Source organism: Sminthopsis crassicaudata, chromosome 1 (assembly GCF_048593235.1).
Source record: "Sminthopsis crassicaudata isolate SCR6 chromosome 1, ASM4859323v1, whole genome shotgun sequence".
Classification (NCBI taxonomy): domain Eukaryota; kingdom Metazoa; phylum Chordata; class Mammalia; order Dasyuromorphia; family Dasyuridae; genus Sminthopsis; species Sminthopsis crassicaudata.
Genome location: NC_133617.1, coordinates 698119297 through 698132343, shown reverse-complemented (window position 1 = coordinate 698132343; position 13047 = coordinate 698119297). Strand labels below are relative to the sequence as shown.

General features: G+C 45.6%; 1 protein-coding gene across 1 annotated transcript in view; it reads left to right on the top strand.

The window, feature by feature from the left end:
- Positions 1 to 13047, top strand: part of PLXNA1 (plexin A1) — a gene marked incomplete in the record, with an annotated part of 256809 nt that overhangs the window by 224845 nt on the left and 18917 nt on the right. The window contains 2 exon segments of the mRNA XM_074283782.1: positions 6874 to 7086; positions 9372 to 9522. Of these exon segments, the coding sequence (XP_074139883.1) occupies positions 6874 to 7086; positions 9372 to 9522 (364 nt within the window).

Sequence of the window (13047 nt, the reverse complement as noted above, 5' to 3'; positions counted from 1 at the left end):
ACTTACTTGCTGTGTGATCCTGACCAAGTCACTTAACCCTGTTTGCCTCAGTTTCCTCATCTGTAATATGGGGATTATAATAGCACCTTCCCCTTCCTTCTCCCTGGTATATAGGAGGGGCTATATAAATGTTTATTCCTACCCTCTATATCCCTTTCCTATAACATGAAAGGATTGGGCAAGATGAACTCTAAGGTTCTTTCCATTTCTGAAGTGCTGTGTTTTATTTTATTTTTCTTCATTTTTCCAGAGTCTCATGATAAGTAGGGAGTGACTCTCAAGCCCAGGGTTCCTCTTGCTCATTAACAAGCATTTTTGAACACCTTCTGTATTCTAAGTACTGTGCTAAGAGCCAGGGATCCAAAACCCAAATTGAAACAACCCGTCCCTCAAGGAACTTAATTATACTGGGGAGAAAAACAACATGGATCCAGGTCAAAAAATGTCAAAAATATAAATACCAATATGGAAAACTGTTTGAAGACTTGGGGGTGGGCCAGAAAGCACTAACTGTAGAGATGGAGATGGCCTTTGTGCCAGGCATTGTAGTAAGTGCCAGGGATGCAAAAAAAGGGTGACAGAGGTCAGCAAGAAGGTGGGCGAAGATTGTCTCCCAATCCAGGACCTTGCCCTGTGTCTCTGACCCTCCTCTTCCAATTATGCCTGGGGGGTGGATGAAGAGCACCGCCATGTCTGAGCCCAGAAGGCAGGCTCATGGAAGGCCCTGGGGCAGTCATCCCTGTCACCCCTTTTCTGTATCTGTCCCATGCCTTGCCCCAGGAATTAGAACCATCATCCCTGTCACCCCTTTTCTGTATCTGTCCCATGCCTTGCCCCAGGAATTAGAACCACCTTTCCAAGGTTTAGAGGGGAAAGTCCAACCATGCATTTGCTTTTCTTTCTCCTCGATGCTTCTGGATCTTGCCTTTCTGGTAGCCTCCTCCCTCCGCTCCAAACTCTTCCTTGGTGGAGGACCTGTCCCCGTGCCCAACACATGTGAAAAGACAGCCCTCAGCCAGCGCAAATTTAGGAGGGGCCATCTCTGAGTGGAGGGACAAGTATCCAGAGCAGGCGCAACTGATCCATCACTCACTCTTGGGTCTGGGGACCAGCGGAGGGGCAGGGAGGGATCCAGGGGACTCTAAGGAGCCCGTTCAGCAGGGCCTCGAGATGTGACTCTCTGCATCCCAATGCCATCCTTCCATTAATCCTCCAGGCTGCCCAACCTGCTTCTGGAAGCAGTTTGTCTCATTGACAGAGCTGTGTGTGTGTGTGTGTGTGTGTGTGTGTGTGTGTGTCGGGGGGACGGGGGGATAGGGAGAGGGAAAGAGAGAGAGACACACACAGAGAAAGAGAGATATACACAGAGACAGAGAGAGACACACAGAGAGGGGGGAAGAGGGAGGGAGAAGGAAGGAGAGAGGGGAAGAGAAGGAGTGAGAGACATACAGAGAGAGAGAGAAAAACAGAGAGAACACATACATATGCGACTGTCATTGTGCATCTTAGTATAGATTTAGGATTGAATGGATCTTAAAGGCCATCTCATCCAACCCTTTCATTTTATAGATGAGGAAATGGAGACCCAGAGCAGTTCAGTGACTTCTCCAGTGTCACACAGCTAATGTGTAGTCAGGGGCTTTCTGACTGCTAGTCTAAGGTCTGTCTGCTTCTCTCCCTACCCCCTATCTCTGTCTCTGTCTCTACTTTGAGGTATCTCCATCTCCTAATCTTTGTCAGGCCCAAGGTGCCTTCTAAGGCCCCTCCTGGCTCTGCCATTCTCTGGCCTGAAGGCACAGCTCTAACATTCTATTTTCTCAGCTCCTTACATCTCCAACACTTGGTATTTTTAAAGTCCTTTCTGAGCTTTGACATTCTATGTGTCTTTGAATCTGCAGTGATATATAATTTCCGCCATTAGTCAGAAAGAATCTTCTGCAGTCTGAAGGTCAGCTCTGTGTGCCCCTGTGTCCCACCATTTAGGCACCCCTCTTCCCTACTAGTCCTGGAATCAGATGCACAATTAGGAGGCTTAGACATCTGGGGCTTGGGCTGATCTGCACTTCCCAAATCTCCCCAATTAATTCAGAAGAATCTAGCCCAGGTCTGGTAAAATAGCTCCCGTATTCCTGCCCATGGCAGGCCGGGCTCCTTGGAGATTGGCGAGACTGAAAAGCAAGGGTTTTTCTTTGTTATTATCTATAGATTGACTGTCAGCTGTCCCAAGCAGCCTTGGAAATGCATCTGTGTTTGCTACAGTTGTAGGCCTTAATAATGTAATATGCCACCTGCCATAGGTGTAAGACTAGACTCATGTGCAAACATGCATCCATGACCCTGCCTCAGAGCGTCTGTGTCTATGTCGGGGGAGGTTTCTGCAAGCCTCCTTCCCGTGGATCTGACCTTGAGTGTGTCTGTGAGTGTGTGTGAGTGTGTGTGAGTGTGTGTGTTTGCACACATGCATGTAGTGACAGAAGAGCTCTTGGAGGTCTTCCCATCTAACACCACCTTCATTTCATTGATGAGGAAACTGAGGCACGGGCCAGGGAAGTGATTGCTCAGGGTCACACAGAGAATGAGTGGCAGCAAGTTTGCATTCGAACTCAGGCCCACCCAATTCCAATTTAAGGCTTTTTCTCCTCCACCTCCCTAGTTGCTTCTATGTATCTATGTCAGTGCTGCTTTGTTCTGTGTTCTTTTATTTTTTAACCTGTAATTTCACTGGGATTGAGAAACTCCTTACATCAATGTACATCTGCAGCTGTGTTAGGACTTAGGGTCGTCTGGGGTCCCAGAGGTTAAGTGAATTAACCAGGGTCAGCTGGCCAGTGGATGTCATGGATGGGCTTTGGGGTGGTAGGTCATCCTAGATGTAGAGCTATTTTTGAGGCATTCAAATTAAGTGACTTGCCCAGGGTCACATTAAGCACCTGAAGCCACATTTTAACTTGGATCCTCCTGATTCCAGGACCCTAAATGCCCTCTTTTTAACGAAGAGAAAGCAAGCTCAGAGCCATGCTGGAAGCACGTGGCAGACCCAGAGTTTAATATTCTTAATACCTGACTACTCTTCCAACTCCAGGTCGGGCACGAACTCCTGCACCATCCTGTCTCCTCCTCCCGGCTCCTCCTGCCTCTGAGCTGAGCTCTCCATCCTCTAGCCCACACTCCCTTTCACCACATTTTGCCCCCACAGTTCTGTGATTTCTTATAGTTCCTCTACCAAACAGACTCATGCCCTCACCCCCTTCGTAGAAACAAGGGAACTGAGGCGCTGTGAGTAAGGGAGGAGCGACTTCTTTGTGGGGGCGGGAGATTAGATGTGTAAAATCTCACACATATGACTTAGAGGTGATTTTTTTTTTGTAGGACTAGTTTTTCCCCCTCTCTTTTATAAGTTGTTATTTTTAGGGATAGTTACCTGGGTAGGAAAAAGGAAAGGGTTATATTTAGAAAGGAAAGGGACATAAAAGCAGTAATCTAATTTAATATTTCTTTAAATATGAACACTTTTTCCTTCTTCATTTGTCCTACTTCCTTAGTGCCAGTTCTCCTCCTGTCTCTTCTAAGAACTCCTGCTAGACCGAGAGTAGAGTCTAATTTGGTTGGGAGGGGTTCTGAGCACCCAGAAAGAATCAGGAAGCAAAGGAAGTATGGATGGTCCATTTGGCATCCAGGCTTAGAGTTGGGGGATGGTTGGGTGCCTGACAATGGGCCCTCGTGGCCTATAATGACCAGAATTGCATTATCCAAATGGCAGACTTAGAAAGGACCCTGCTTTCAGAGGAGGCCCAGAGAAGGAGAATGCCCCAGATCATACCGCCAGAGGGTAGCAGCCCCGACTTAGCGCACCTGACACTGACTCCTAGGCCAGGCGTTATTAACTTCAGTTTACACATGAGGAAGCTGAGGTTTGGGTCATGGACCCTGGGGCTGGGCCCAGGCCTCTTTAAAAACTGTTCTTAAGTGACATTGATGTGGCCTTGAAGGTTTGCCAGTCACATCGCATGCTTATTATACCAATGGCGCTTCATCACAGGCCTATGAAGTATTATAGGTCAGGTCCTGCTCACGGAAGGAGACTGGGGAGTGGGAAGATCAATCGGCTTGTTTGTCGCAGCACGGCCCCTGAGCCCACTTGGGATTTGAATCCAAGTTCAGGGCTGTCTCCACCATACTCTGTTTCTTTGACATCATTTAGTGGCCTGGCACTGTCTCTCTGTTGGTCTCTCCTCCTTTTGTCTGTCTCTTTCGCTGTCTATCTCTCTTCCCCTTGCTGCTTCTCCCCTTCCTTTTTTTTCCTTCCTCCCTCCCCTTTTCTCCCTTTTCCTTCCTTTTCCAGTTACTCCCCAAGGACCTAGAAATCAGCAGCCAAGAGGCCTTGTGGGAATTGGGAGACACAGCAGTCCTTGGCTTAGAATGATTTCACTTGCAGCAATTCACACTCACACCTCCCTGCCCATGTTATTAGAAACACCCATGGTCTTACTTCCCATACACAGTCAGGGTACAAATGATATCGCTCAGTCAGTGGCTAATGCTGTGGCTAAAAATACCCAATTCTTCAGGTTTGGGGACTGAGGAGGCCTGCTCCTGCCCTTCCCAGCTCCTCTCTCCGGGCCTTCTCAGCTCCTTGGCCTCAGGCACAATCCCTTTCCTGGGACCTTTTAAATATACTTATATGTGATCAGCCAGTCTTTCATTACAGGACTTAGTCACATTAATTTATGGACTGGTAACTTGCACTAGCATATTAGGTCACAGGAATCAGAGTTTAGGGATCATATAGTCCAGCTCCTTTTTGCAGATGGATAAACTGAGGCCCAGAGAGGTTGTTCAGTAACTGGAATTTGAATTGAAGCCCTCAGCAGTGCTATTTCTATCATTGCCCACTACCGTATAGTTGATTAACATGGAGGTTTGTTCTTTCTTCTTTCCTTCCTTTGTTTTTTCTTCCTTTCTTTCTCTTTTCTTCCTTCCTCCTTTCTTGTTTCCTTCCTTTTTCTCTTTTTTCCTTCTTCCTCTCCCCTTCCTTCCTATGTAATAGATCCTGAGTCCCAGCAGCAAGAAAAGACCTGGTAACATCGCACAGAAAAGTGAACATTAAATTAGAAGACATGAATAATAATAAAAATTCACATTCCTATAAAATTTAAGGTTTACATGGTATTTTTTTTAAATCCCTGTAAGTTAAGAAGTTTAAGAACTTAAATTATAGATGAAGAAACTAAGATTCTTAGCAGTTCAATATATGACTTGCCCATGAATCAAACAGCTAACGAGTGACTGAGGCAAACATCAAAAGTCATGAGGAGTCTAAATTCAAGTCCAGTACTTTTCCTACTAAACTGTACTGTTGTTTGCAGTCAGAGGCCGAGTCCTTGGATCACCTTTTTCTAGTCCTCTCCTTTCCCTGGTCTTCAGTTTCCTCATCCATAAGATGCTACATCTGAGATCCCTCCCATGAGCCTATAATATTGATTTGTAGGTTCTATAAGCCAAAATTCCAATACCTCCTCCCCAGAGTCAAAACAATCTCTCAGAACCGAGCTTTCAGGTGATGGTGTCCAGGAAGCTGACTGGAGTTGGCAAGTGACAGGAAACTGGGCACCTTGTAACAGGTGAATTCACAGGACCCTCACTTGGCCAGAGAGGATTGGCTGACTCTTCTCTGTGATTCCTTTAGAAAGTAAGAAAGTGAGGCTGTGGGAACAAATAAAATGTTCGTAACAAAATGGGCAGGAAGACAAAATATCACTTTGTCCTCCAACATGTTATGTCTGAGTCTGCGTTTTAAGCACATCATCTCTTTGGCAGGAGTGAGTAGCATGTTGCATCTTCAGTCCTCTGGACTTACCATATTGTCATAGATCAGAGTTTTAGTCTTCCAGAGTTTCAGAGCCTTCAGGTCCTTTTCAGGTCAATCACCATTCTGTGATAATGTCTTTTTTAGCCCTAAAATTCTATGTTCTGATGTCCCATTCATCTCTATCATCATTCTGTCCTGTTTTCCTTTTCAGTTCTAACATTCTGTATTCTGTTGCTTAAGACAGGTCTAGTTCTCCTTGTTCAATTGTCCATTTCAGCTCTACCATCATTCTGTTCTAATATCCCTTTGGGCTCCAAAATTTTGTGTTCTAATGTCCCTTTCAGCTGTAACGTTCCATGTTCAGTGTCCATTTCAGCTCTATCATCATTCTGTACTATTGTCCATTTCAGCTCTAACATCCTATGTTCTCATCCATTTCACCTCCATCATCATTATATTTTATTGTTCATTTCAGCTCTAACATCCTGTGTTCTCATCCATTTCACCTCCATCATCATTATATTTTATTGTTCATTTCAGCTCTAACATCCTGTGTTCTCATCCATTTCACCTCCATCATCATTATATTTTATTATCCATTTCAGCTCTAACATTCTGTGTTCTCATCCATTTCACTTCTATCATCATTCTGTTCTATTGTCCATTTCAGCTCCAACATCCTGTGTTCTCATCCATTTCAGCTCTATCATCATTCTGTTCTATTGTCCATTTCAGCTCCAACATCCTGTGTTCTCATCCATTTCACCTCTATCATCATTATATTTTATTGTCCATTTCAGCTCTAACATTCCGTGTTCTATTACCTTTTCCGGTTCTACCATTTCGTCCTAACATTCTATGTGCTAATATCCTTTTTAACTTTACCATTCTGCCTTCTGATGTCCCTTTCAGCCCTAACTCTCCGTGTCCTTCTCCCCATTTCGGCTCTAAGGTTCTACGTGTTGGTGTATTTCAGTACTCAGATCCAATGGAGAAGCCTCATTTGTGAGCTCCTTTCTTGGGTTCTCCACTGACTTGTCTCCCCCTTCTCCCCTGCCCCCCAGCCTACCTCTGCGCTTTTGGGTGAATGTGATCAAGAACCCACAGTTTGTGTTCGACATCCACAAGAACAGCATCACGGACGCCTGCCTGTCTGTAGTGGCCCAGACCTTCATGGATTCCTGCTCCACTTCCGAGCACAAGCTGGGCAAGGACTCGCCCTCCAACAAGCTGCTGTATGCCAAGGACATCCCCAACTACAAGAGCTGGGTGGAGAGGTGAGCTGGGCTGCCTTTAGTTTGTAAGGGTTAGTGCTCCTGCCTCCTCGGAAGGTGACAGAGCCCCTTGGAGGGCCTGGCCGGACCTCCCACTTGGAGCCTCTCTCTGATTCCTGATGTTGGTGATCAGTGAATGATGCACAGGTTGGGCTGTTTCCGGGGACTTCTGTGTTTATTCCGCGGCATGCACATAGTCATGGGTGCTCCTGTTGTGAGTGTATGTCCACGTGTTGCCCTGACCTATTGTTGTAAGTACATCTGGCCTCTGGGCTTGGGTTACAGTCATGAGTAGAGATGCGTTTTCCTCTGTCTCTGTATCTGATGTTCTGCAGGTGCGGCATCCAGGTGTGTTCAGGGGCTTACCTGAATGTGGGGGTAGAGTCTAAATGTTCACATTGCATTTGGATTCTTACTAACGGGTGCGCGGATATACAAGTCTCCTCCTCTCCAAGCTTCTCTGGAGCGCTGGCAGAGGCTTTGGGAGTAAAGACGTTAGGGTGTCCTGAGGGCGTTGTGTATAACCTGCGCCTGTCTCACTGCTGAGGTAGTTGTGTGTGTGCTTGTATGGGGGTGGGGCAGAGAGGGGAGGGGACCTGGGAAGAACAAAGAAGCCGCTGCTTTAGTTCCACATGCCAGATCTCACTGAGGATGCCCCAGAACACAGAGCTGGGCCCCGCCCCAACGGCGGTGTCTGTTCAGTTCTAGGAGACTGAGTCAGCTTTCTCCTGCTTCTCCAAGGCGGGCCCATTCAGCAAGGAGGTGAGGGAGCTTCCCGCTGACGTAGGGGCCCAGACTTAGCCCTGAGAGGAGGGGCAGAGGCGCAGGGATGCACTCCCTCTGTGATTCCGCTTTAACAGCCAGTCATGTGTTGTTATAACGTAACCTCTGGGACAATGAGGCTTCCTTTAAGAAGCAGGTTTGCTGTGACTCCCAGGTACAGATGAAAAATAGATGTGTCCTTGTCCTGGTCCTGGTTTCCTTTCAAAAACCTCTAACTCTCTAATCCATGACTTGGAGGTCCCCGGCACTCGCTTCCTCTCTTCTGGTCAGTCTGCGGCCGGGGGAGATGCCCGTCCCCAGTGCCGGCCGCCGCCCGCCGTCCTGCAGCCTCTCCCGTGATTGGCTTCTTCTCTTTATCTTTGCCCTGGGTCTCGCATCCTCTTGAAACCAGATGCGCTTTCTAAAGGGTATATTTATAAGGGGAAAGGGCAAATTCAGGGATAATAAAGCTACAGATGCATCAAAGAAATTGACCCAGTATGATCTGGGGAGTTCACAGATTTGCCAATTTCCACGAATACCGCTAAGTCAAGGACTATCTCAGCGTGCCCCATGTGGGCTGCCAGCCTCCTGTGCCCTATTTGGACTTTGTTAGATATCCCTCCCTCCCTCCCTCCTTCCTCCCTCTCTTTCTTTCCCTCCCTCCTTCTCTCTCTTTCTGTCTCTTTCCCTGTCTCCCTCTTTCCCTCTCCTTTCCCCCTTTCTCCCTCTCCCTCTCTTTTCTCTGTTTCTTTCCCTCTCTTTCTCCCTCTGCTTCACTCTTCCTTTCTCACCCTCCCTCCTTCCATATCTGTCCCTCCCTTATCTCTCGCAGCAGTTTTTACCTTTGCCTAATTGAACCTCGGTTTTATCTACCTAGATTCCTATGATAGAGGAAGGAGGGAATGAACCTGTCTATAGTTTCTACTATGTGCCAGGTACTGTGAGAAGCACTTTAGAAATGCTATCTCATTTGATCCTCACAAAGCACTTGCAAAATAAGTACTGTTAATGTCTTTATTTTTATACCTGAGGGAACTGAGGCTGATAGAGGGTAAGTGACTTGGCCAATCATACATCCAGGAAGTATCTAAGGCTAGATTTGAATTCAGGTTTTCCTGACTGTCGATTGTCCACCCAGCTGATTTGGTTTCCATAAATGGCAGAGCCAGGACTGTGCCCACAACTTGACGATCTCCCCCTGCCCTGCTTCTATTCTAGTTGATAGATAGGGATGATGAGCACTGCATTTTGACTGAAAGGATATGAATTAGAACCTGGCTTGACCTCTGACAAACCATGTAAATAAACCCCATGGGTCTTATTTTCCTAATGCGTGAAACGACATCATTAAGTTTGCTTTCCTCTCTAAAGCCTGCGGCCCCACAGGGGAGGGATTTCGAGCTCAGAGCAGCAGTGGACTCAGTTGCTTACATGGCCCCATGGACCACTCCCTCAAATCCTCTGTGGGCCCCAGAGCTGAATGATCTCTCTACCGGCCAACTCAAACTCCTGCCTTCCCACAGGTACTACTCAGACATCGCCAAGATGCCCGCAATCAGTGACCAGGACATGAGTGCCTACCTGGCGGAACAGTCACGGCTACACCTCAGCCAGTTCAACAGCATGAGTGCCCTGCATGAGATCTACTCCTACATTACCAAGTACAAGGATGAGGTATGGCGTCCCTGGGCGGGCTTCGGTCCCTTCCCCTGCTCATTCTGTCCCTTCTAGCTGTTTGTTCTCTCCCTTCCTTTCCACCCTCTTAGTCCTCACCTACAACTGTGGGCTATGAGGAATTGGGAGGACCACCACGTAGATCATGTAGCTGGATGGAGGAGGCCGGGAAGGGAGGAAGGCATTGCCCAAGTTGGAAGGGTGTGGGATCAGATGGTGTGGGCGGCTGTAATCTCACTGACCTGGGAGGATGTCTCAAAGGGCGTGCAGGGTGGCCAAGAGTCTCGAGGTCTTGACACATGAGAATCATTTTGAAGGCACGGGCCAAGATCACTGTGCTAACGTATTTGAAAGATTCTAGATGACCCCTGAGGGCCTTCCAATTGTGGGATTTGGAATTGCTCTGCATATTTCCTTTTCTTAGAGAAAAGTTCCTAGGAGTCTCTGGTGCCTCTAGTAGCTCTAGTAATCCAAGGGGAAAGCATCAGCCACTATTTCGGTTGTTTCTCCTCCACAGCCCCTTTTGTGGTTTTCTTGGCAATGATGCTGTGGTGATGGGCCATTTCCTCCTCCAGCTCATGTGACCTTCCTGGGGTCCCACAGCTAGTAAATGTCTGAGCCTAGATTGGACCTGAGCTGCCCATTAGCAGCTGGGGGCCTGGGAAAGACTCTTACAGAAGGTAGGGCTGGAAGCAAGTTTTAGAAGAAGCTGAGGTAGAAGTGAGGGGGCAGGTGAAGAAGTGACAGTGAGAGAACTCAGTCTTCTTCCCAGTTCTGCTGTTCATTTAAAGGAACCTTCAGGAATGTCCTCTCCCCCACTCCCGCCCCCTTCCAACTTTGTGAATTGAGGGACACTGGGACTTGGGGCCCTCTGACCCTCCAGTTTTCTTTGTCCAAGGTTCCCTGGGTGTGCCTCATGGTCAGGCATAGGATAAGCTCACACACCAGTTGGGATGCCCCATAGGGAGTAGCACCCCATCTGCTGTCATTTGGACTAATTAGCACTGTAAACCACTCTTCAAACATACTTCTAGAAATCCCTTATTAAAGCCATAAAATAAACAGCCACGATAAAAGATATCTCGCCCACAAGACTGCAAGTCTTTACAATTGCCCGTAAAACATGACCGCTATCTGCTCCCGGAGGCAGCGGAGTCTGGCACACAAGCTTCCTCCCTCCAGAGATCTGGGCTAAGCTTGTCCTTGAATGCCTTGTCGTGAGCCTCCCTTGGGACTCAGAGAGGAAGCTTCTCCTTCAAGGGCAGGACCATCAAGGGACTCTGTAAAACTTAAAATCTCTGGAGGGATGGGGCTTGAAAGATGTTTTGTCACTGTCCTTTCCCAGTCTGCTGACCCAGACACCCCTCCCAGGAACAGAGTAACAGTTAAACAAAACCAGACTTGCCAGAGAACACACAATATTCTGCACCTATAACTCCCTTCTCCCCATCATCTATCCTCTGCAACTCATATTCATCATCGCATTTAATTTGAGTTGCTTTTTAGTATTATTTTTATGAACATGATTGTATTCATTGCAACTGCATCTATTGTTCTCCTGTTTCTACTTTCTTTGCCTTTGTCTACGAGACAGTTTTTCTAGGTCTGAATTCTTAATGGTTATCCTTTTTTATATGGAAATAATATTTGCTTATATTTATCATATTTGACATGTATATATTATATGTAATATTTGTGCCACCACTTATTTAACCATTCTCTGAATCAGTAGCACTCACTTTCTTTCCAGTTTTTCTACCTTCAAGGATGTTGCTGTGAATATTTTGTTGTATATTGTCAGTCTCCTATCTTTGATCTCCTTTGACTTCATGCCCAGTAATGGAATTGCTAGGTCAGAAGGTTTGAGCAGATTAGTACTCATGGGACTTTTTTCCAGATTGTTTTCTTAGCCAATCCATAGATCAAGCAACAAAGTAGTTTTTTAATGTAATTCATCTTTTCCAATTAATAATAAAACAAAACTAGTCTTTTTTCCCTGACTCCTTCCTCTTCCACTGAAAATCAAATCAAACTCCTGAAACAAACACATACATACATTATATATCTATGTCTATATGTTTGTACACACACACACACACACATATATGTGTGTGTATATATACATTATATATTATATATGTATATATGTGTGTGTGTATATAACCAAGCAAAAAATTACTGTATTAATCATGCCCACAAATCCATGTTTCATTCTTTAGCCTGTCAGCTCTCTGACAGGGGAGGTGGGTAACATATTTCATTAGGAGTTCTCTGGAATTATGTTGGTAATTGGATTAATCAGAATTCCTATGCTTTCAGAAGACTTTCTCTTTAATATATTGTTTAGTGTATAAATTGTTTTCTTGGTCCTGCTCACTTCACTTGTGATTAGTCCTCACTAATCTTTCCAGGTTTCCCTGAAATGGTCCTTGTTCTTATTTCCTGTGGAATAATAGGATTCCATTGCATTCATATGCCATAACTCTTTCAGCTATTCTTAGTTGATGGGGCACTCCCTTTATTTCCAATTCTTTTCTACCACAATAAAAAGGCCTCTATAAATATTTTTGTTCAGATGGATCCTTTTTTTCTTTCTTTGATCTCTTGGGCCTAGTAGAGTATCCTTAATTAATGATGTATTTGTATGCAAGTCATCCCATAACCCTTTCAGCATCAGCTATTTCCATCTTTTATCATCCTTGCCAACTTGATGGGTGTGAACTAAAACCAAAGAGTGGTTTTAATTTGTGTTTCTCTTATTATTCATGCTTTGGAGCATTTTTTCATATAGTTGTTGTTTATGTGCAAGAGCTTAGCTTTAGTGGGCATTTGACCAGCTCTGGGCAGAATCTTAAATGGACTGGTGCCATTGGAATGCTCTACTCTGGGGGAGCCCATACATTTGAACCTGGTGTAAGCACAGTCCTTCTCTTCTATTTATGTGCTTTCTAAATGGGGCCTGAGTGTTCTTATGTGGAATGAAGAGTTAAGTTTAATAAAAACAGGCAATGGATGTGAAATCAAGAGACCAGGCCCACCATTGCCATGAACTAGCTTGTGTGACTTTGGACAAGTCACCCTTGTTACATAAAATAACATGGAGGGCTTGGAGTAGATTAATCTGTAGGGTTCTTTCCAACTCTGAGATTTTTGAGTTGCTTAATCCCTATGTTAATGAGCTCTGGATTTTTGTTGTTGTTTGTTTGTTTTCCTTTTCTTCTTTCTTTATTGGGTGTATGGATTAACCATGTGGTTATCCCTGATTTACCTGACTGGGAAGACCTCCAGAAGGAGGTGAACTCATCTTTGATGTTCATGTCAACTTATCAGAGAAATCTGGATTTCAGGGTAAAAAGGAATCTCAGAATCCATCTCATCCAACCCATCACTGGGCCCCCCCCCAAAAAAAATACCCTTTACAATGTTCCTGACAAAGGTCATCCAGCATCCTCATAAAGAGCTTGTGCTCTCCCCCTGGAAAAAATTTTAAACCCACATGTGAAACTTTACATGTATCCCTTTTAA